Below are 25291 nucleotides of genomic sequence, written 5' to 3'. Positions count from 1 at the left end.
TTACTTAAAAAATAACGAATGCTTAGGGTGCATCCAAACTATCGAGCCGAAACTCGAGCCGAAACTCGAGCCGAACCTCGAGCCGCTTGCATTTCGGCTACTTTCATTGTTTTTTGCTGAGCCGCGTAACAAATGTTTATCGTAATGTTTAACGAGGCTTCCACGGGTACTTTCTATACAGAAGCTATGGCGCGTTTTGCGGGTTATCTCCATGTCTAGATCCATTATTAGAATACTAACGTTTCGTGAACATTGCGGTTCACTTTATTAGAGCGAGGAGCACAGTCTGATAGTCCTGATAGGAGGAGGAGAGAGGGGGGCAGAGAGGGTGCAGGAGATATAAAAGGGAAGAAAAGTCGATCAATTTTTGATGACCGGGAGAATGATCTTCTATATTCTATTCATGTTGTAATCATTATACTTCTATTTAGATTATCGGGATGTTTTTGTATATTTCTGCATTTTATTGGAAAGTATGATGTAGTAGTAGCTATTGTAGTCATTTTATTAAACATAGTATTTGGTATCCTGTCTCAATGTTGTGTTCTTATAATGCTGACTGTGTGACATGCCTTAATTTGACATTACGTTGATATTCTTTTATCCGTAGATTGACGCAATGAATTTTATAGTACATGGCATTACATCCGTAAAAACTTAAAGATTAATATTCAGCTTGTGCTTATATTAATGCAGCTTTGTGATCGGTTTTTGGTATTCTTAAGACGTGATGAACCAATCACAGAGCTGCATTAGCATCTTAAGACTTTATACTACACTTAAAACGAAGTAAGAACGAATTGATATATGAATACCGGTCAAAGATTGAAGATTGAACTCATAAAAAAATTATATCATAAATTATAGATTCAACATATAAAAAATAACGATAAAAGTAATTGTAAAATTTCTTAAAGTTACCAAAAAATATAACTATAAAAAGGTAATTCATTATATGTAACGCTATCAGTTATTTTATAACGTTATCAGTTATTAAAAAAAAATAACTATAACGACGTTACAAGTACCGAGTTAATATATGTGTAGTTCTATCAACCAATTAATACATATACTTAGTTGGCAACCGAAAATGACTATAATTATAGTTATTATAATCATAAAAATGGTTGAAATTACCACAAAAAATGATTCAAATAACTATAATTATATAATCATTTTGGGGGAGACAACCATATATTAATACAGTATTTCAATATTAATGTCAAATTATTTTTTTTAAATCAAGCCTCTATATCGCATCACGAACGGCAGGCGAAGCGATAATAGACGTTTCCATTATCCGGGGTAGAAAAAATAATGACACCCGCTCGCCGAAGATTTCCTCCAACCCGTTATTAATGCCACGTAACTACCCGCATACCCGACTACAGCTTTCCATCCCGCTGGTTCTGCGTTACTCGGCCTCCAGGGATGGTCGAGTTGCGACAGGAGGTGAGAGTGGAGAGATGGAAAGAAGAGAAAGAGATATTTTATAAAATTAAGAGAGACAGAATATATATATATATAGATAGGTAGAGAGAGAGGGACAAAGCGACAGGCCAGGTTAGAAGCGTAATCGCGTTATATGGTGACTGGATTACACCGCGCCACGTTTGCGAATTGCATGCGGCGAACACACGTGCATCCCCCTTCGATATAAGTAGTCATCCCGGAACTGACCAGGCCCATTATTTGACATAGAGAAAGGAAGGGTAAGAGGATGCCGCTAAAAATATTCCCCTTATCACTGGCCTCTTTTTTTCTTCTCTTCGTTTATCGCGAAGCGACAGCTTCCCTTCGTGAGGCCGTAAAGTGCGCTGCGAATAGCTCACGCGGTTTCCGCGCGAAGCGCATTAAGCGAATTCCCGTCGTTTCACGCGGCTGAAGCCGCGACAGACGTGGCGAACTTTCGCGGGGGAGGAAAAGGGAATGACGCGTGTCGTAAAAGGGAGGAAAGGAAAAAAAAAGATAGATTGGATACATGGGAGAGACGTAAATGCGTTATTCGTTTAGGTGAAAAATAGATTTCATTCTTGCGAGTTTACAGAGAGCACCGCTTCTATCGCGTTAAATTTTCACGACTGGCCCTTTGACGAATTTGGAAGTCAATTTTTTTTTTCCCCTCGTCGGTGTCGCGATGTCGCGCGAGTGAATTTAGGACCTTGGCAGAAATTAATTAACGCTAACTCTGATCGATTCTGCTCTTGTCGGCAAGGCATGTGTCATGTACTGTTAAATTTATAATATTAAATTATACTCAATTTGAGTAATTTTTAATCATTTCTATAGGTTGCCATTGCTTCAATATATCCGTTAATTTAATTAAAACGATATGGAGTTAAACAATTAACTCAAGAAATATAGATAATGCAACTACAAAAATAAACTGATTTACATTTTGATTAAATATGGACATTGAAAACAAAATGTTATTTAACTCAATGAATCGGGATATATTTCATTACTCCTTTTATATTTAACGATTTGGATTAGAAGAAATATTTTTCAAATGGCTTCAATTATATTTACGACTGAAAGCTATTTCCGATAGGTTTACTGTAAAAGTTTTTTTTTTACCCTCGATCCGCCGCGACGCGACGATAACGTCAAAATTTGTGACATAGTTACTATCATTAGATCTATTGTATAAGACTCATTTAATTTATACTTCCATATAGGGTTTTCTATACAAGATCGGGGCCCAGTGTTGGGCCATTAATTACTGATTGCCACAGTTCAGGTACTGACGCAGTACTGGCTAAGTACTAGATGATAATTTGGGCCTAGTTACTGGCAGATAGTACTGGCTAGATATTTGCCACTACTGACTGACAGAACCTTGGCTGTCAGTTGACAGTTGTAGCGTTGGCTAATGCCCGTGTCACACTACGCATTGGAGATTGAGGATTGCGAATTAAGGATTAGAATTCGACGAATCAGATAATTTTAAGTTTAATCCGTTTTGTTCTAATTGGCTGAATTCTAATCCTCAATTTGCAATTCTCAGTCTCCAATGCGTAGTGTGACACGGGCATAAGCGTTAGTTTCATTGTAACTGCTGGCGACCCTATATAGGCTGTTAAATTCATAATGTCAAATTATACCAAATTTGAGTTACTTTTAATCATTTCTATAAGTTGCCATTGTTCCTACACAATATTGTCATTAATTTAACTAAAACAATGGAGTTAAATAATCAACTCAAGAAAATGTATTGAATTTGATTCAATTTATTATTTACTATTATAAGTGTTAATGTAGATGTTTTTAATGACGATATTTTCTTTTAAACTAATCATAGAAGAGTGAATTTATTTATATATATTTTTACACACATGGAAGTTAAAAATGACAAAATGTTATTTTAACTCAAAGGATTGGGTTACCGATACTTTTTTGATATCTAACAGTGTATGTTAATTAAAAGGCGCTAATTATTTTCAAGGGATTAAAATGACATAACTTGTATAAAAAAGAATGAAAATTAAATATAAATATGTTTAACGAATATTAAGTATATTTTAATAAAAATAATTTAAACCTGCAGATGTAAAGAAAATTGAATTGTTGACATTTTTGACAAAGAGATTTATAATTGAATGAGTCCGCCGCCCGTCAGCTCCGAAGGATAAAAATGAGCGACTTAATTAACGAATCGAATTTTGTTATTCCTTCCTCCATTTTTCTCTGTAATTCTGCATTTTTTTCATTCATCTCGCTCATCGTCCTGTATGAGCAAAGATGAGTAGTTCAAATTAATAAATCGCTTTTTCTTTCCAAGTTGTATTTTTTTTACAACCCAATTTAGCATCTTCGTTGCTTCACACCGGAGCGCTTGCTCTTCCCACTCCTGTTTCTATTTGCAAGAACGACGGTGTTCCTCGCTCGCGGTTAGACGAGCTGCTGCGCGTCTCGAATTCCGGCGACATTGGCGAGCGGGCGGTGCGGAGGTTCGTTTAATAAAATAACCTTGTTATACTAGTCCCATGCTAAGGGGGGGGGGGGGTGGCGGTAGCCTGGATGGCGGAAAGATGAAGCGGACGGTAGCGGGGGAGGCCAAAGAGAGGGCGCGAGAGGATTCGAGACAGAAGAGCAACGCTGGGAAACCGGCGCGGTGGTGTGACGGGCACTGACGTACAGCGCGGGGGTGGCGGGAGAGTGCTGCGCGCCGTCGACGAGAAATGAGGGACGGGGGAGAAACATGGCGGGGGTACTAATACATAAAGTAGCTTAAAGTAGAAAATTGTGGAAGCGTCGTGATGCCTGGTGATTGCGTTACCTCCGAGGCTTTGATTTAAAATGCAACGGGGGGACTGGCACACCGGTGGAGGGAGGAAAGACGCGAGGAGGAGAGAGAGAGAGAGAGAGAGAGAGAGAGAGAGAGAGAGAGAGATCGGGCGGACGGGGGTGTCGGAGAAAACGGGCCACGCGGGGTTGCTGCGAGAGCAAGGGTGTGGACGGCCGGATCTCCTGCCTGGGAGCCATGTTCCTCCTGCGAGGAACGGAAGGGTGCCGGGAAGGAGAGCGACGGGAACGGGGGAGGAAGAAAACGAAGAAGAGTAGAAGGTGGTGGCGGCGGCGGCGGCGGGAGCGGTGGCGGCGACGACGATGATGGTGGTGGTGCCCCACCGACATCGTGGAAGCTTCCACACATCCGCACGAGGAGGGTGCTCGCGGAAGCCGGGGGGCGGGGGAAGAGAGAGTGGAAACGACGGGGGGCAAAATTCTTTCGCGGACGATCCTGCAACGTGCCGCATCGACTGGCAACTTTGGCCTTCCGACTGTCTACTTTGTTGTTGCTCTTTCCATTCTTTCCCCCGTCGCGGTGTCTCGGTACTTCCTTCCTAGTGTCTGCAAAGAGAGAAGCACCTTTATTAGGTCAATCTTTTCAGACCGTTCGCGATCTCTTTTTCTTTTTACGAGAATGAAGACTCTCCCTTGTGTAAATTTGATCGTTAGCACATTGCTAAATCTCTATTTTGGAACACTTCATCATCTCTCTAAGATACAGACATGATTTAATAAAATTATAAGATATATTATGTATAGTATACAGAGTGTCTATAAAGTCTGTTACCACCTCTATATTTTGGAAACGGTTCAAAATTATGAAAAACCGTGAAATGTGTATTCGATCATTTCGAGAGGCTACTCTTTTAAGAGAGTTGGGGAGGTTGTCCTCCAAGGGGTGTTCCAACTTAAAAATTTCAAACAGAACTCTCCTCCCCCTCACCTATTGTAGCATATCATTTGAAAGGGCATGATAAAAGAAAGTTTATGATTCAATGCGGAGATTAGGCTTGTTCTTTCTGGCTGAACTTTTACACCACACACAGTTTATCTTTCTTCCTCTTCTTTCCTTCTAGAGAGAAAAAGAAGAAAGATGAACTGGTGCAAAAGTTCAGTAAAAAAGAACAGGCCTATTGATACATTGACTCGTTCGGGAGTTGTTCAGTGTCAAAGTTTGAAAAATTCTATTTATTCTTACCTTCAATATGTGTTGGATTTATTACAGTAACTGTTGAAAATAGGCACTGTTCACTTCTTGGCAGTAAAATAAAATAATCGATTCATAGTGAAGAGTAATTGGGATCCAAATCGCAAAACGTTCTATCTAAGTTAACTGCGCGAACTGTCGATGTCCAAATCATTTTCGGCCAATTTATAATATTTCCTGTTTTTCGCTGTGCGTAAGGTATGCGTTCGCGAAAATGTTATTGTACGTAAATTCCAGCGCACTTATGAGAGCGCTCTGAATCGCAAAGGATTACGGCAGCTTGTAAAGACATGTCTAAGAAAATATTTCAGAACGTAAGACAGGAATTTCATAATCGATTATTTTATTGCCAAGAAGGGAACGGTGCCCATTTTGAACAGTTATTGCAATAAATCCTACACATATTGAAGGTAAGACAAATTCTAACAAATAGAATTTTTCAAACTTTGACATTGAGTAACTCCCGAACGAGTCAATGTATCAACCTCCACATTGAATCAAAAACTTTCTATTTTTATACTTTTTCAAATGATATGCTACAATAGGAAGGTGAGGTTTCATTTGAAATTTTTAAGTTGGGACCACCCTGGGGCAACCTCCCCTTAAAAGAGTAACCTCTCGAAATGATCGAACACGTATTTCGCGATTTTTCATAATTTTGAATCGTTTCTAAAATATAGGGGTGGTAACAGATACTGCATAATAATATAAATATATCAAAGATTAACCAGAATATACGCCTTATATATACATAATTTAAAAAGAACATTGAATTGTCTTGCTTTTAACATCGATAAACTGAAAGGAATTAAAATAATCGAATTTTAAATTGATTTTATTTTAGAAGTAAAAATTGCTAATAATGTAATTAGCGTTTATACGAAAATGAATCATTATTACATAGATATAGTTACATTATGTAAATGATATGATTAATATATGTGTATTAAAGTATATCGAATTCTAAATTTTGTAGAGATACGATAGCGCTTCACATCTGATCGTTCGATAAATTCGAATAGCCTAACAATATATCCAATAACTCGATAAATTTTAGAACTTAGGAACTCATGCGCTTTAGGTTACTCGATAAGTCCAGATTACCTGCTAATCGTTTCGGATAAATTGGATTACATCGGACGCTTTCAGAGAGAGAGAGAGAGAAAGAGAGGGGGGAAGGGAGGAAAGCAAAATAAAATAAACTCCACGACAAATTAATTTTGTCGAGACGGCGAGAAACAAAATCATCGTGCTTTAAAACAACGGATTGTTTGGGATTTCGGTGAAATCGTTTTTAACATGAAAGCCGTCCGTGAAAAGTGGATGTTAAAATGGCTCGTCAAGTTGGACGGTATCTTTTTAATAAATTGAACCTTCGAAATGCGATTAGGTGTAAACACCCTGTTTTAAGACAGGAAGGGCACGCAAGGGGATGCTCTTCGTACCACAGCGGAGACTTTCGTGAGTGACGGCAGATAGACAGCCGGAGACTTTGGAGTTTCCCGTCGATGTTACGAGGGCGAACTCGGGGGTGACAGATGATTTAGCGCCGATATTCCTTGTGTCAATATAACATCGTGGGCGGGGAATTACCCGCTCGAAGTGTGCCACACGAATGTTCTCGTTTTTTCTCTGTCCCGTTCTTAATCCAGATATAAGAATGACGCGAGTTGATGGTAACTGAAATCTTAAATTAAATTAATTCCTTTTCGCCATAATAAAAAGTAACGGGTAAATAACTAAATGTTTCAAAGAGTTCTAAAAACGATAATATTAGACACGACGTACTATTTAGTACACTTATAATATTAATAATATCTTCATGAATTAAATTTTTATCTTTCCAATTTTTAATTATTTTTTATATATGGACTGAAAAAGATTTAGTACAGTCGAAACGTTTCCGATTAATTTATAAATAAAAAACTAGTTTAATTCTTAATGTATGTTGTAATAAACTAGTTTATTTTTAAAGATCCAATAAACGTTGCTCGTGTTTTTTGACCTTTCTAATTACTAATTTTTAATTTTTAAATATCGTAACAATTAAGGATTCTTTTTTTTTCCTCAAAATTTATAACGCATTTAATAAATATGAATTCCGAGTGAATTAGGTTCTCTCGCGGGAGATATTCCACCATAAAAATTTGCTGCGCTGACAAGTTACGTATTCCCATCGCGTTGTGTGAAACCTCCGGTGCGCGCGAAATCCAGAACGAGAAATCGACCAACCGACGGATGGACGATCGGTGTCGAATTTGATGAATCTAGTTTGTTAAACCGCGAGCGGGATTCGTGCTGCCAGCGAGGGTGGGCCCGCGAGGGGTGTGACGAGGATAAGAAAAATGACCGGCCCGGAAGAGGGGATCCTTTACCGGTGGAATTCGAGTGTCAATCCATATCCCCCTTTTTCCTCTGATCTCTTTTATCCTCGGGGACTTGGTCATAGAACGGGAGAGCGGGAGTAGGAAACGGAAAAGAAAAGTGGCGCGTCTGATCTCGGAGAGGATGTAACGCACGAGAAGTAACAAGGTCGTGAAGGATGAAGACGAGAGCGAAATTACATCGGGAGATCGTGGGCGATGTCATCGATATTGACTTCGCCATTTACTTATTAAATTCACTTTGACGCGTTGCTAAATATCTAAAATTAAATAAGCGGGAAAAGATGAAATATTATAAATAGGGTAAGCACATTAATATTAACATCAATACGGCTCAAAAGTTTGTTTAAAATATTGATAATTATAATAAATTTTAAATTGAAATATTAAATTTAATTAAATTAAATTGTATTATAATGCTAATTATAATTATAATTAAATTATAAATTACATTATTATATTTATATATATAAAATTCAACATTATACAGTGAGTGCAAAAAGTATTCGTACAGAGAAAATATTTTTTAAAGAAACTTTATTTTTAAAAAGTAAATGTTATCCAGCGAGAAATGAGTCATTGAATTGATGTCGAATCGATATCGATTTGAACACTAATTCGACGTTTAATTGACGATCATTTCTTGTTGGGTAATTAACAATTTATTCATAAAGAATAAAATAGACTGTATGTTTCTTAATTATATATACTAAAAAGATGTGTATTAATTATAGAAAATATATCATCTGAAAAATAAGCGAAAATTAAAAATTGTATTGTTTGGATGCTCAAAAAGTATTCGCACAGTCGAGAAATTTAGCTTCTAAAATCAAGAATACATGCGAAGCTCGTTTGTTTATATTTGAACAGAATGTATTCATTGTATAAAATTGCTAATTAATGTTGATTTTCTACAAATAAGACTTTTTTGTAACAAATTTTCTTGTACAAAGACTTTTTGTTCTCACTGTATATATAAATTATACACAAATTATAATCTTAACTGATAATGGGATTAATTCATTATTTCTTCGATATATTATTGTGATTCAACGTACGATTAAACTTTACAGATAAATTCTGATCTCAGAAATATATCGCGAGGACAGATATATAACGTGAATCTCATTGCGCGTCTTGAAGCAATCTTGAATCAAAATCAAATGGAAATTCTGTATGGGATTCTGCGAGAAGAGAGTAATTGATATCGTGGAACCAAATTATTGGTGTGCCTGCAATCTTCGACGCGAGAGAAGATCGGTGCGCGAACGCGAACTCAGTGCATTTCACGTTAATCTCGACAATCCGATCTGTCGGATGTCTTTCTTTTTCGCTCATTGTCTGTTGAGGATTGCTTCAAACTCGATTTCCGCCGAAATAGCGCGTACACTTCGCTCTCATATCGATCACGCTATACCTATACGGTACTCTCGCTTTTTTATTTTTTCGCCGATGAATGTACGCCACTCGCGTACAAATCTTTCTTCACCGCGCGATCTTGCTGATATATTTTTATTATTATTCTTACTATTATTTTTATTATTATTCTTATACAATTTCTGCGTGTACATATAAACGCGTCTCGGAAAATTCGTAACGCGCGAATATATTTTTAATTATTAGCTTCATATTATTACCCAGTGAACACAAGTTATACGTAACTTACCTGTTAGTTGTAATTTCCTATTCAACAATATAATTCATAATATAACAGTAATATAATTGTAATATAACACGTGTGTGATGTTACAGTTATATTGTTGAGAAAATTACAACTAACAGGTAAGTTACGTATAACTTGTGTTCACTGGGTAATAATATGAAGCCTTTTCGGCAATACAAAAAGATATCTTTCAGTTGATTTTTTACTTTGCGAAAGTGACAACCATAGAAAGATGATGAAAAGATGTCTTTTTTAAGTTATCTTTTCGACAAAACTAAAAGATGTCTTATAGACATCTTTTCGTGTTGCTCAAAAGACAATCTAAAAACGATGTCTTTTTGTCATCTTTCAGACATCTTTTCGCTTTGTCGAAAAGACAACTTAAGAAAGATTGCTTTTCGTTATCTTTTAATATTTTGTGCTGTCTGGGAAGTTACATGTAACTTTGTGTTCACTGGGTAGTGGTGTTTCCGATTAGAGTTTCACATCTGCTAGACGAACAGATTACGATACTGCAATATATTTATAATCAATGTTCTTTGTAATGTATCTTACATATGAATGATGAAAACAATTCGGCGCGCAGTTCGAACGACTACAAATATGGTATACATATAATAATTCAAGATTGAATTATTTAAGCTATGCTTAATTAAGCTACGCTTATTTAAACTATGCTTAAATAATGCTTAAATAATTCATAAAGATCTAGCTTTGACCGTTATAGGCATTTTAATTTCTATAAGTATTGATTATGTTCTCACATGTTATGATCTAAAATAAGATTCTTATTGTTTACATATGAATAATTATACCCATGTAACTTTTTTTTCTAAGGATATCATATCAGATATGATAATCTCACGAAACCGAGAGCCCTTTTATCGCCGATCGAAGCATTTTTCGCCCTATACACGCCCAACCGTGCTGTCTCATGAGCGATGCAGACCGCTCCGCGGAATTCTTTGAAAAACTACTTCGTAAAATTGGGGACGCGGCACGAGAGGGGAGGAACGAGGCGGCCGAATGAATAATAAATATGGTTATCGTTTAGTTGATATTTTGAAGAGGGGGCGCGGACGGAAATTCCCCGCCCGTCCCCTCCCTCCTCGCCGAGGGATCGGAGTGAGAAAGGGATCAAAGCGGATCAGAGATGAAGGCCAGGGGAGAGAACCGTCCTCTCGTTACGTTTCTGTGCATCAATTGCTCGAGATAGTCCGACCGCGAATCACACGGCGTATCGATAGAACAACAATATCAATCGCGATTATCACTGACAAATATATCGCAATCGAATCTATACCAAGAATACGTAATCACATTGCGATCAGCTTTGATCCGAAATATATCGCGCAGAAATTGTACAATTTGCAAGAAAAGGGCGAGATGGAAATAATTGGAAAAAATATATTATAATGGATCGTGACAATATCTGAAATAATATTGAAGGAAATTATTAAAGTGATGCTGTGTGAATCAGTGGAATCTGACTTGACAAGATGAGAGAAACGCGTAAAGAACTGCGAAACATTTCGATTTGTCTCTTCTATACAGGGTGGCTCAAACTTTTTAACATACCGCTTGTGGGCAGGTAGATCAGATTAAACCGAGTCGAAAAATCCTCCATTTTGCAATTTTCATAATTAACGATGAGATATTAATTTTTAAAAATTGCTGAATAAGCGGATAAAATCGACGCAAGATAACTTTAAGATATTTTTCAAAGTTCTTTATGAAATATCTTAAAGATGTTTCTTGAAGAACTCTTAAAGATATCTTAAAGTTGTTTCATGCGTTGATTTTAGACATTCTGCTCATTGAATGTGCTGCTAAAAAAAATAATCCCCTTCCCCTAACACTATTCCTTCTTCCTGATTCTTTTTCTCCTTTCAAACAACATACCCCTTTTCATCTTCAGGCTCGATCTTTTACAATGTCATTTAATGTTTAGACGTTCGAGTGTCGATAACCGTTTATTTTGTATTTTTAAAAAAGAGTTCCAGTTACAACATCTTTTAATAGTATAGAAATTATAATAGTTAATTGCAACTTGACTTCATATAAAGAATATTTTTATTAATTTTTAACACATATCTTTCTTTATTCAAAGCTGAAAACATTTTCGTTCTACTTTAGGAAGTAGAGATCTGACAATTACGCGTAAAATTAATACCAACGAACATGCAGTTAACTATAAATCATCATAAAAACAATTATTTCGTCTAATGACCGAAACGTTAAGAACATCTATGATGGATACGAGCTTATGATTAGTCGATTATAAAGTTTTTCAATATTATCATGCGAGATTACATCGCCCAACTAAGCATTAAAAGTAGCATTGTTGCAATAAGTTTGGCAGTTTCATACAATATGTCTGAACACGATTGGTTTTATTTGGCATATTATTAGTTTTCTGTTATTATTTTAATATTGATAATGGCTAATAATAAGTTGAAACGTTTGTTTTTGTATATGCTCTACAATTTATTATTAAACTTTAATATTCGACATCCAGCGTCGGCTTGTAGTTCCCTCTTTTTATTTGTAATTGTTGATCAATTTGAGCCTTTTTATTGTATTCATAAAAACAAGTAATTGTAAAACTTGTAAAATGTAGAGGACTTTTCTATTCATTTTCGGCTGTATCTGTTCACAAGCGATATGTGAAAAAGTTTGAGACACTCTGTATAAGACCGATGTATTTTTAATATTTATGTTATTTAATATATTGTTTTATATGTATACATATATAATTTTATATTAAATACATGTACATATGTATACAATATAAATTTAATATTAAATATATTAAATTTATATTACATTAAGGCCCGATTTCACAATATATGGTTATCCCTAAAGATTAAAGGTAACCAAGAAATTCATGAATGAATTTCATTGATAAATCTGTTGGTAACCTTTAATCTTTAGGTCACTATATATTGTGAAAACGGATCTAAATGATATAGAGATATTATACAATATATATTTATAGTATACATATCGATTTGTAGGCCTCCACAACGAAAACGCGTCGGAGTAGTTTCGTTCTCTCCGATGTAGAATAGTCAGGCGATGGAGCGGCTAATAACGATAACGATGCCAGAAACGATAATAGAGTTGGGGGTTTCCGCGGTTTCCACGGCTCTCCCAGGGCGCTGATTGCTGGAACGGTGCGGCGTTCGGTTTTGCCGTCGGGATACGTCCTGCAGCGCAAAGCGCAACGGCGCGGCGATGCCGTCTCTCGCTTTTCGACAATCGCTACAGCTGCGTCGAAACGCAAACCCTCCGATGCATTAATTTAAATGCAGAATACTCCACCTCAAATTAGATCAATCTGAAGTCAACTTTTTTATATTTTATACAACGACAATGTCATGTTTCTTCTCTCTTCTTTTAATTCTTGGAGCGATCTCCAGACAATCCTTTTTCAAAAACTGATATTTTAAATTAAAAACAAACATTTAATAATTTTCCTGAAATTATATTTCACAAAAGAAATGTAAGCTTATATATTATATTAATTAAAATATCGATAAAAGTAATACACACAAGATGATAATAACATACTTTGATGAAGTAATTAGAGAGAACAGTTATATATAAGGTGTTTCTTATAGTTTTTGATGCGCTGAATCCGAATTCATAAGTGAAAGTATTATAACATCAAGTTTTTGTGCAGCCAAAATAACATAATTTTTTATTTTCACTTATTATTAAGATAATATATTTTATATGTTATATTCGGGGAATTCGATTCCCGGTCAATGTTTTTCACAATAAAATTATTCATAGAATGCTTATCAACATCAAAATATTAAGATCAATCTAGATACCTATTAGCATCACTATAATTATTATAAAAATTGCTTGTCAATTTAATTTGTGATATTACTATTCTAAATAACTATACGACTGTAAAGGGCAAATAAGAGTCAAATTCAATAATTATAGATCTTAATATGCCATTCAATACATGCAAGTCGCTGTGCATATGCTAATGTAACATTAAACTTCGCTGTACATATATTAATAGCCTTATATTAATACCTCACTGCCGTCAGGAACTCTGTCTTGGATAAGACACACTTTTTGGAGATAAATTCCCAATTTTCATTAACACAGTCAATCGTCATGTCTAAGGGAATGTTGATAAAGAGAGATACTACATCTAGTGTGAGATTAGTTTATAATTTTCTTCAATTCTCACTCCTCTTAGATTTTCAACCATCTGAAAACTGTTTTTTATATAACTATCGGCCTTGGGAATATTTTTATACATGATATCTTGCAAAAAAGAAGCCAAGAAATATAATGGGCTGTTTATTGAAGACACGATGATCCTGAAAGGATAATTCGGTTTGTGAATCTTCGGCACCGCATACGTTCTCGGCAGCAACTCATCACTACAATATAGATGTCTGTATTGTTCCTCAGTAATATATTTGCAAGTCTTCCACCCTGCAAGCATGACGTCATTTTTTTGGAAGGATCTCTTTTTATTATTTCGTAAGTGTCTGTATCTTCTAACATCTCATTTACTTTATTAATATAGATATTTTTTTCTAGAGTCACAGTGACATTTCCCTTATCAGCGTGTGTGAAGATTATCTCCGGATGTGATTTTAAAAAATCTTTTGTAAACTGTGTTTCTAACTCGAGTAATCTTGTGTCAGTTGACTTTGTGAAAACTGGAGAGGAAACTAGGTTATTAAGTATGAATGATTTGTGATGTCTATCCTCTTGTTGATTGGAAGTTTTCTAGTACTATGTTCTATGTTGTATATTACTATTCTAATTCTATTAGAATTATTTCAAGACTGACAATAAATTCGGCGCGCAATTTGTGAGATAAATTCACACAGAATTATTTCAGTACTAAAAGATCTAGCTTGATCATTTAGAGCCTTTATTTCCGATTATATATTCACATTACAGTCTTATAAGACACTTTGTATTATTTAATATAGTTTAATTATTACATCTTTTTTGGTAAAATAATTTTAAAAAATATACAATCTATTTTATTTTCTCTTGATAAATTGATGATAGTGTTTATTTTCTAAAAATAAGATTTTTAAAAAAGATATAAGAATATTTTTTGCACGAGGTTGAAATCCCTCGAAGTCGAAACGCATCGAAAACTATAAGAAACGCTTATATATATTCTGAGTAGTTGAGCAAAAAATTTTTTTGTCGTTCATTTTTTTGTCGAACAATTAAAAACGTTAATATCCGTTACGAGGAGACGAAGGGAACACTAATGAAAGAAGATCCAAGGGCCTCGACGTCGCTGCCTCGGCCTCGGTGATGTATGCATGCGAGTGCGGGCGCAGATGGAAGCCGTAACGAGTACACAATGCGATGCAAATTGGTTAGACTCGGTATGCCGCGCCGGGCCAGTCAATCGCCCGGCCGGTTGCCTCCAGTCGCGGCGATGGTATTACTAACATCGCTATTCTATTATGACGTTACGACTAGCCGAGCAGCAGCAGCGGCAGCCTATTACGATGTCGGTTCCCTCCCCCAGGCACTCGATTCGCGATAACTCGTTAACTATAGCGGTCATCGAGACTCGCCGGAGAGAGACAATACCGAAATGCCCGCAGCTGACTTTCCGATTGATTCTCGTTCGACCGATTCTCCCGCCTCAATTGGTGGTCCCAAGTTGAAAACTTGATACTTTTTAAAGTACCTAATGATACCCCTTTCGAGACGCTTTAATTGTAGAGAGCCGAGTATCATTCATGCGGCAATTTAGAAATAAAAAAAAAAGGGATAAATATATTTTTAAAATGTTTAAAGCTATGTATATAAAAATAGTCGATATTCTCACATCTTGTAAATGTTTCTACATTTATGATATAAATTTGTCAATTAGAAGAAAATCTATGACTCTTCTTTTAATGATCCACATTGTGAGACATAATGTTGGAACTTATTTTTCGAAAGTTCATGTTTGAAAGTTCTCGAGTATGTTACATTTTATTCCAAATTTACCTATTGTTTTTTTTTACTTATTATCAACTCTTTTGAAATTTTATAAAATTTTTCATGTAGCAATCATAATTGTACTATAATTGAATATTGATTAATTTAAAAGACCAATATTTAAAGATGATACAGGAGAATTATATAACACATCTTAAATCTGAAAATCAAATTTATTAATAACAAATACTACATCTGCTCTCCTTGGGATAGTTACAAAGTAATTTTTATTTTCTTATCATATTACTTGAGGTATTTTCAATGTGTAACTTTTCTTTTTTATCCGTATACTTTTTTTTTATAAGAATACACACACTAACATGTTATCAAAATATACTGTAATAATCATAGGAACATTATAGAAAAAATATTACATATACGTTTTAAACGATATATAAATGTATATAAATATATATTATATAGTTTAAAAATAAGTGTTTGGTATAAAAACGAAACGTGTATTTTAAATTATTCAGTGAAACAATATCTTTTCTTAGCTGGCGGTCTGTTATCTTCATCAATGTTATCCAAATGATATCTTTTCTTATTTGTATCTCTACCCAAACCACTGGTCGATTGAATAGGACGTTGCTCTTCATCGGATTCTTCATCTTCACTTTTAACGTGCAAAAGAGAACCCATATGCTCGTTGAAATCAGAGATTTTTACCATGGTCATCCCACTATAAAAGAGTTCAATTCATTATATCAAATAGTCTTATTTCTTATAAGGAACATATTATATAACATACTTGTGTTTACGATAAAGTTCGTGGAATTGTTTGTGATTATTCAAATTAGCAAGCTTTTGTAGGAACTTTTCATCATGGCTGATTATAATCAACTGGAAATTCTTTTGATATTTCGATCGTAACTCAACCACCCTGCAACACGAATTCAATTAAATTATTTATAATTGTTCGATCGCGCGCGCTATTTTATGCCTTAGATAGAAATGCATGCATACTTAGTTAGCATATCCGCTAAGCTGTTGGCATTGTCTTCGTCCAGATTTGTTGTTGGTTCGTCTAACGCGAGAATACCGCAATTCTTGCAGAACGTTTCTGCCAAAGCGAGTCTTATAATTATCGACGCTAATACCTATGAAAAAATTCGGATATTAATATAATGCGTTTCACTGATTACGTGTATTAATTGACCGACACGAATACCTTCTGTCCAGCACTGCAACGTCCTTTCATATCCATTTTACAGCCGTGCTTAGTTTGAATCAGTTTGTAGTTATAGCTTCTTCTATTGCTACCTACACCCTCCGTAGGTTCCGTGCAAATCTCTATGCTGCTTGTGTCTGTACCCTTATAAACGTGCTTCCACAACTTCTTCATTATCTTATTGACCGTCGACATACGCTCCTCGTGGTATTCGATCATTGCGGCATCTAATATTTTATTGTAAGCTATCAAATTAGCTATAGCGTCGTCTTGAACCTAGTAAAAAGAACTATGCAAGTCAAATTTGTTGCTTGAAACACCAATTAGCATGTTTAATCATATACGATATAATATTTCACCGTTAATTCAATACACTTGTTAGTGTAATTTCGACGAGCTAATCGATATTCCTCTTTCCGTAATTCCTGCGTGTACTGTTTGATTATTCTTTCCAATTCTTCCTGTGTTCCCAACGCGACATTTTTCTAAAAAACCATCGAGACCAAGTTAATTAATAATTAATTAATAAGTGAATATATAAATTTTAAAAGTACATTATAGGTGGGTGTCCCAAAATATTTAGGACAATATTCGTCTGCAGATAAGTAGACTAAGGGTGCCTTCCAACAAGCAACACAGTGCGACACAGTGATCGTGTCATCTTTGTTTAACATTGACAAACAAGGATGTAATGATCCTAATAAAAACTGTAATGACTAATAAAAAAATGACTTTCTCTCTTCTGTTAAAACTTTTATTTAGAGTCTCTAATCCGTTCTATCTGCACACGAGCATTGTGTCCTAAATATTCTATACATGCCACATATTCATATTATGGCAAAGAAAAGGGAGTGAGCGAATGATGAGTGAATAAGTGTGAATATGTGATATAGGGATATGTCACATAATCACACTTATTCACTCATTCATTTACTCCTTCCTTTTCTTCGCCATCCTCTCATTCTCTTTCCTTTTCCTTTCTTTTTCTTACTTACTTGCCGAAGCAATGCTTGCTTGTCATTTTCTAATTCCTCCCATTTCTTCATCATTTCTTTATAATCCATATTTTTCAATTTTTCATTCAATTTTCTGTATTGCTCTTTCAGGGTTTCTAGCGTTTCCTTAATTTTACGTAACGACATGTTGTCGAGTAATTCTCGTTTTCCAATTTCTTGAGAGGCAATGTCCTCCTTCAACTTGCTGACAGTTTGCTCTATATCGTTTTTCTTGTTCATAAGTTCTGTTAGCGAATTATTGTAAGTCTCTATCTCGCGTTCATAATTCGCGAGTTTCTCGAGTACGTTACTACTAATAAAAGAATTGATCTCGTCTAATATTTTATGCAGATCAGACAAACGTCTAGCACTTTCGGACATCGATTTTCTATCAGCTTCTTGCTTTTGCCAGTTATTTACCTGTAAAAAAGGAATGTTTCAGAATCTTTATATTTACATTTGCGTTTCAAATAATCATGGATCGTATACAATTGGCAATAAAATACGATAGTCTCGTATTTTATTGCCAATTGTTTTGTCCGGAAATATTATGGAAAACAAACCTTGGTCTTTTCCAACTGCTGACTTCTGGAATCCAATTCAGACTCAGCATGTGCCAAACCCTCCTGCAGTTCCTCTACTGTTTCTCCTACAGTAATTTCTCGTGTGTACAAATCACCCTGCTTGTCCTTCAAATGTTTCAATTTCTGCATATCAGATTGTATTTTTAATTCCTTCTCGTGTAACTCGTTATACTTCGCTCGAGCGTCCTGTAGTTTCTCGTTATGCTTGGTTAATTTGAGTTGCAATGCATCAATATGATTACAAGTTTCTCTAAGGGATTTTCTCAAAGATTCTCGCTGCACTTGCGCTTCTTCCATAGTTCTTTCAGTTTTAATCCCTGTATATAGAAAAGAATACTAATTAATAATTATAAATGGAAATAATCGAAATAATCAAATTATTAATATTAATCATTAATAAAAAATCATTAATATTAAAATAAATGATCAAAATAACATTACCAGAATTAGCCATTTGAGTTTCCAAGTTATTAACTGCTCCTTTCAATTGCTGTATCTCGTCTATGCATCGATCCCAGAATTTAATATCGCCAATCATATTTTTATATAGCAACAATTTTTTCTCAGGTTCCGTCTTTGACGCTTCTAGATTCTTTACAGTCATTTTTGACTGCGCCACACTGTTTTGAGTCTTTTTTAACTTTTCTCTACAAATAAAAAAAATTAATATAAATATTAAATATATTAAAACTGTAACTTTGAAATCAATGGATCAATTCTAAGAGCCGTAAAACTCAACGTGTTCTCGTAAAACTTGTAAGAACTTATGACTAGTATTCTAATTTTATGCGTATGTATCATAAGACGTACGATTATTTTCGTAAATATCTACAATTTTTTATAAATTTTATGGCTAGTAAGAAGCTGTCTGTAAAAATATTATATAAAGGTATAAGCAAAGGTATAAGTAAAAATTCTTACAAGTCTTACAGGAATATGTTACGAGCCTTACGATTCTGCTTAGAATTTAGCCACAAAAGTTCAATTAATATAATATACAATTAAGAGATCACTTACTCTAATATTTTCAAGTCACTTTCTTCACACTGAATGACTTTTTCGACAGGTTTCAATTGCAACATATTGTCATATTTTTCCTGTTGTATCTTTAGTTCTTGTTCGCATGATTTTAAACGACCGGGTTGGTTACGTATTATATCGCTTTCGATTTCTTTTATTAAATCTGCAACATTATCCTGCTTCTCAAAATTTCTATGACATAACGGGCAACAAGGATTCTTTATGGATAGCTTTTTAACATATTCCTTGTAGGCTGTAGCTTGATAAGCATAAATTCCTCTCTTGTCCTGAAGATCTTTTACGATTGTTGATTGCATTAACAAAATCTCATCAAATTCTTTGTAATCGCACATTGCAGATATCTTTTCTTTATTATCTAAAAAAAAAAGAAACATTTAAAATTACCATATAAACAAAAATTTTATATATGTATATATAGAGTATGAAAAAAATTATAAAAAATATATAAAATATTCTTACTGTGTAACTCGACCGTCTTCTTCTTAATATCGGATTCTATATGCCGTACTGTTGTTTCAAAAGCAGTAGTTTTACGTTCTTGTGCTTGAATCTCTCGTGTTAAAGAATTTGTCTCTTTTTCCTGAAATTCATAATCACAGTGCAATTTTACGAAGACGCAATGTATATAAAGATAGGTACATAAGAAAGCTAAAAATAGATCTATATAAAGATAGATATATAAGATACAGAAGATTTATCACATACCAATTTCTGGTGTACGCGTTCTAAAGTATCTTTCAATTTTGTTTGTTCTAATTCTTGAATATTTAACAGTACTTTGATGCTATCTCCGTGCTTTCTCTTCAAATTCTTCAATTCTTCTTCCTTAGCTTTTAATGCTGACTTTCTTATTTCCAATTCTGCCATTAACGAGCTTAATTTATGCAAAGAAAAAATTTCGTCGTCAATTGAGCTTAAACTTGCCTCAATCTTATGTTTGGATTTTACTTTATTTGCTTTTTCAGCTTCAAGAGAATCTACATTCACTGCTTTGACAAGTTCGTCAATTTTTTGTTTTTCTGTTTTACGTTCTTGTTCGATCGACTTCAACTTATTTCCTGCTGCACCAATCTAGATTAAAACATTTTGGCATAATTACTTTTTTAAAACTAAATATTTCTGTCATAAGGATTTTTTTCAGAATTCAAAGGAATCCTAAAGCCATCTGTATTACTGACTAACAAGGAGATATGCAGGAATGTATCTTACGGATTTGGAAAAATTTCAAAACGGTGTCCCATATTGTTTAGATTATGGAAGTATTAGATTCGTGTAATAAAGATGAAAGTATTAATGCAATTCTACCATTCAGAAAATTCTTAATTAAAGATAACGATGAAACAAAATGTTTTTGTATGTAGACTTACTATCATTTATATATTTTTATCATTTTATTACTCAAACTCTCACACTATTTGTACAAGATCTGTTTTCTGTACTGTACTGTACAGTACAGTGAACTCATACACTGAGTTCTGTTGCACTGGAACAAAAAACAGCGATGCTGAAGCCATTTTGGGAACAGAAAACGCTTTAGTCTACACTTTTCGAACTAGTGCAACCAGTGCAGGAACAGATAACAACCTGTTATATAAAAATTATATAATTTAATAGATAATACAAACAACTTTAAGATCCTCTTAATATGTGTCTGTAAGATGGAGTTTAATATTTAGTCAAAAATGACAAAAAATTTCGAAATTGAGATCTTTACCATATCTTAGTCCAATATGGCTCCAATATCTTAGTCCAATAGAGCTGTCAAGGTCATGACATTTGTTTCATATAAAAGCTATAAAATCTTACAAAATACTAATCGACAGACTAGTAGTTAGCACAAAAAAACAACATGGAGTTCTTAGAATTGGATTTAATATCGTTATATAAAAATTTGTGTATGATGTGTGAGATATTGAAGTAGTAATATGTCAACGACACCAATTCGTCTGTGTCTTACTTACACTATGACTAATCGTCTTTATGATTTCCGAAATGATTATACTAACCTGTGTTATCTCGTTTCGAATTGTGTCTATTTCGTCTCTTATATCTGTTATTTCCTTCTCTTTCAGGATTTTCTCTGATTCTATCTTCGAATAATTGCTACGCAGCATATCAACTTCCCTTTGTAATTCCTTTTCCTCTCTTTGCATATCCAATCTATTTTCCTCTACTTGTTTTTCTAATGCTCGCATCTTTTCTTCTAATCTTTTTGTAAGAGCCTTCACCTCTGAGAACAAAATTTTTGCACAATTTAGCAATGCAAGAAGGAAAAGGATGAAGTCTATTAAAAAATTACGTGAATTTATTATCCATAAAAGTACCTATTTCAGATACATCTGATTCCACTGTATCAAAATTCCAAGCTTGTAATGCGTCATTTAATAATTGATTGCGACGAATCACTCTTCTCTCATTATCTTTTACCTGTTGTTTTAATGTACCTACAGTTTCCCTTCGTGTCGCTAAGATATTCGAGATTCTTGTTTCTTTCTTGGAGATGTCTTTGATTTCAGCTTCATTCTGCAAATAGCAAACCAATACGTAATACATACAAAAATACTATTCTAACATTTAATACCTCTGTTATTTCGACATTTTTTCCCGTCAATAGAGTGTCATAAGATTCTATGAGCGCATTTAATTCTTCTGTTGTTCCTTCATAGATATTCCTTATGCTTTTTTTTAGTTTTTCATATCGATCTTTATGCATATCAAATTCCATCTTTTTTTTTTCTGGGAAAAAAAGAAAACGTTTCATTTTCCTTTAATTATTTTAAAACGATTTTTTTCAATTTACCTTCTTCAGTCTGGATATTCTTATATTCTGAATGAAACTTCTGTATTTCTTCAAGTTTTTGTTTTATGGGTTCAAGCTGTTTATCAATATCATTAATTTTCTCCTTTGTGGTATCCAATCTTTTCTTTTGCTCCTTAAGTTTAGTCTCTTTATCCTGTACTTCAGACACGAGTACTTTGTAAGTCTGTTTCTCTGCGTTTAGAGTCCGAATATCACTTTGTAATTCTTTCTGAAGTTTTGAAATAGTCTCCAAAGCTTTGTTAAATCTTGCACTGTCAAATATTTCATCAAATCTCTCCTTTAATGTTTTTCCTTGGTCAAATGGCCAATTAAGCTCGTCTTGATGGCAAAATATGACATAATTCAAGATCGATCTTGAAACACCCAACGCTATACCAATTTCTGCATCAACGTTAGCACATTTATTGGTTATTGATGCTTTCTATGACAAAAAAATATTTAAAAAAATATATATATTTGAAGTAAAAGAATTAAATAAAATACACGATTTACAAAATAAACATTTACCTGTTTCTTATCTTTATTCGTTATAGTTACAGTGCTGTCAAGGGTTTTAAACTTCTTTCTCTCTCCTTTTGATGATTCGATTATTCTAGATACTACATAACTAGTACCCATGTTATCGATTACTTCAGCTTTGACAACACCTCTCACCTATGATAATAATTCCTAACATTTTTTAGAAAGTTTAAATAAAATACAGGCTCGATTACAAATAAAAATGATAAAGACTCAAGTTAGAGAAAAAATTTAATACTAATTTTTTAAATCCTAATTTCATCATAAAAATTATAATGGTTTCAATCTAAACTTTGATATATCCAAATTATTTATAACAATTATCTAACATTATATACAATCATAAATATTTAGATTATTCTAGTATATATACTAGGTGTGTATGTGTATATAAATATATATATATATATATATATTAGGGTGGCTCTTACTTCCGACTTTCAAATTTCAATTTAAGAAAAAAAAAAAAACGAATAAAACTGCAGTCCAATTGGATAAGAAGAAAACGTGCCCCCGCGCCTCTAAAGTTTATGATAAAGCAAAAAAATCGATTTTTGTGAATATCTTCTAAGTTATTGAATATACCAAAAAAAGTTTCAAACAAAAGTTGTAGATTGTAGATACGAATAAGGAGCATCTTTTATAAGCCATTCATTTTTTTCGTATGACGATTTTCGAAAAAAAATCTAAAAAAGTAGGAAATAGAATAAAAATTAAGTGATCTTCTTAATCAACTTGAACATTTTTAATTAAGAGAGAGAGAAGAGAGAGAGAGAGAGGCACAAAAATTTATATATTCTTAATTTTTAATCTTAAAGGGATATTTTGAAAAATTTCAAGTATAATTTCTAAAAAAATAAAAAAAATTTTAGAAATCATTGATATGAAATACTGTAATTAAGATTTAAAATTTAGTTATAAGATTGTAAATTCTATAATAAAAATAATCTATATAAAATGTGTTAATTAGTAATCACTTTAATTCGTAAAATTAAAATAAAATAAAATATTCTATTTTTATTAAGATAAAATATTCTAAATTTTTATATGTTAATATATATATATATACATGTGTGCGTATGTGTGTGTACACTCACTGACTAAAAGATTGCAACAGATTTTTTTCTATGATTTTCGGAATGTAGCCTATTCATAGAGCAATTGGTTTTTACTTACGGATTCATAAGTAAGAATAGCAAAAGAAACTTTTAGTCGGTGAGTGTACAGACATATTTAGTTACAGATATAATGCAATAAAGAAATGTAAAATATATAAAGATACAAAGAATATTCACTGACAAAAAAATTACACAAATTTAGACAAGAGCCATGATCTCAGAGTCAGTGGATATAGTGAAAGGCTAGAGAATTATTTTGATTCTTCTCGACAAGACGTATGAAAATGGAAAGACATTACTGTTATTGAGAAAACAATCCTAACATTTACATTGATAACTTTTTTTATCAGAACATGGAATTGTAATAAATTAATTTAAAATTACTGCTATCCTACCGAGCCAGTTGTTGCCAACATGGGATCATGTATAAAGGACTTCCCTTTATCGGAACCTGGTGGAAATTCGCCAGTAGTTGCAAATTTCAACGCCTCGATGATGGTTGTTTTCCCCGTGCCATTTGGACCCAGGATAAGCGTCAACGGACAGGAAAAACGTATTATTGCATCCTCGCTATCGTCGCCGAAATTACGAATGCCACGAAGAGCCAATTTCCGCACTTTCGACATGTCTCCTCTGATCAAGTCAGCTACGTCAGGTTGATCATTAATCGCACCCCGATATCCTTCGGCCTTCCTATCCTTCGTCGAAATGGCCTCTTAACGATGATTGCTCGTTTCGGCAATTAAGCTGTTTCTACAATGAGTCGGTAGTTTTAAATCTTATCGATGAATCGGTGAAATTAATAAACAGCCAACTTGTACGACTTGACTACCGATTTTCTTAAGACTGATTCCTTAAGACAAATTCGATTTTATTCCTTCCCTTAGGTCCGATTGTTCCACCTTTTGGTAAATTTTACTTGTTGGGTAAGTAGCAAGATTACCCAATCACATGCGCGGATTGCCAGATTTATTTAACAGCTAAAATTTACCAAAAGGTGGAACAATCGGCCCTTAGACGAGCTAAATGACTCGCTGTACAACTAAAATTTGCAGATGCGAAAAATCAGTCACCTATTTAGGTTAAGACTGGTAAATACTTGAAATTTCTGATCACCGATTTATCGTAGAATTAGCATTACACTAAACTAGACTAGAATTGGCATGGCATTCCTTCCACGTCATTTCACGTCTGATCAAACAATAAAATAACACGTGTGAGAATTAAAAAGATGCATTAATACATACGTCTACAAAACGAGTTATGGCAGTTATGCATTCAGAAAGACAAACGATAAAACGCGCCAACATATGCGCAGTGCAGTGTTGCCAGAGGGGACGCGTTTTAATACGCATGCGCCGCGAAATAGTAGGCCTGTTCTTTTTGACTGAACTTTTGCACCAGTTCATCTTTCTTCCTTTTCTCTCCGGAAGGAAAGAAGAGGAAGAAAGATGAACTGGTGCAAAAGTTCAGACAAAAAGAACAGGCCTAGTCATGCCTATAG

The 25291-nt window shown here is 34.1% G+C and overlaps 1 protein-coding gene and 1 long non-coding RNA gene across 4 annotated transcripts; one reads left to right on the top strand and one right to left on the bottom strand.

The window, feature by feature from the left end:
* Positions 1-1856: 1856 nt before the first annotated feature.
* On the top strand, positions 1857-17389 carry LOC108729781 (uncharacterized). The gene is made up of 3 exons (XR_001936949.1): positions 1857-1867; positions 13137-13142; positions 17316-17389. It is a non-coding gene; the product is annotated as an uncharacterized lncRNA (long non-coding RNA).
* rad50 (DNA repair protein rad50) lies at positions 15981-25116 on the bottom strand. 3 transcript variants are annotated; one of them, XM_018459072.1, is made up of 18 exons: positions 25035-25116; positions 24183-24540; positions 22658-22804; positions 22130-22571; positions 21911-22065; positions 21654-21852; positions 21336-21559; positions 20035-20400; positions 19789-19909; positions 19306-19684; positions 18730-18935; positions 18268-18605; positions 17705-18124; positions 17069-17194; positions 16710-16985; positions 16505-16638; positions 16290-16421; positions 15981-16220 (listed from the first exon to the last, which is right to left on the bottom strand). In XM_018459072.1, exons 2-18 carry the CDS (start codon positions 24411-24413, stop codon positions 16007-16009), a joined length of 4110 nt encoding a protein of 1369 aa, XP_018314574.1. In that variant the 5' UTR covers positions 24414-24540; positions 25035-25116; the 3' UTR covers positions 15981-16006. The 3 variants fall into 3 exon arrangements, with proteins under 3 accessions (XP_018314574.1, XP_018314573.1, XP_018314575.1); XM_018459071.1 differs by lacking the exon at positions 25035-25116 and having other exon boundaries at positions 24183-24797; XM_018459073.1 differs by lacking the exons at positions 15981-16220; positions 16290-16421; positions 16505-16638; positions 25035-25116 and having other exon boundaries at positions 16904-16985; positions 17701-18124; positions 24183-24797.
* Between the last annotated feature and the right edge of the window lie 175 nt (positions 25117-25291).

The sequence above is a fragment of the Mycetomoellerius zeteki genome, unplaced genomic scaffold (genome assembly GCF_001594055.1).
Source record: "Mycetomoellerius zeteki isolate Tzet28-1 unplaced genomic scaffold, Tzet1.0 scaffold79, whole genome shotgun sequence".
Taxonomy (NCBI): domain Eukaryota; kingdom Metazoa; phylum Arthropoda; class Insecta; order Hymenoptera; family Formicidae; genus Mycetomoellerius; species Mycetomoellerius zeteki.
The sequence above is the reverse complement of the archived record's forward strand: the minus strand, read 5'-3'. Positions and strand labels throughout refer to the sequence as shown.

Excerpts from the sequence above, each read along its gene's own strand:
- rad50 (XM_018459072.1), bottom strand. The coding sequence starts at position 24,413 with ATGTCGAAAGTGCGGAAATTGGCTCTTCGTGGCATTCGTAATTTCGGC. Across the intron at positions 22,066-22,129 it reads GAATATCCAGACTGAAGAAG|AAAAAAAAAAGATGGAATTT; the intron begins GTAAATTGAAAA and ends TTTTTTTCCCAG. Across the intron at positions 17,195-17,704 it reads AGCAAGCATTGCTTCGGCAA|AAAAATGTCGCGTTGGGAAC; the intron begins GTAAGTAAGAAA and ends ATGGTTTTTTAG.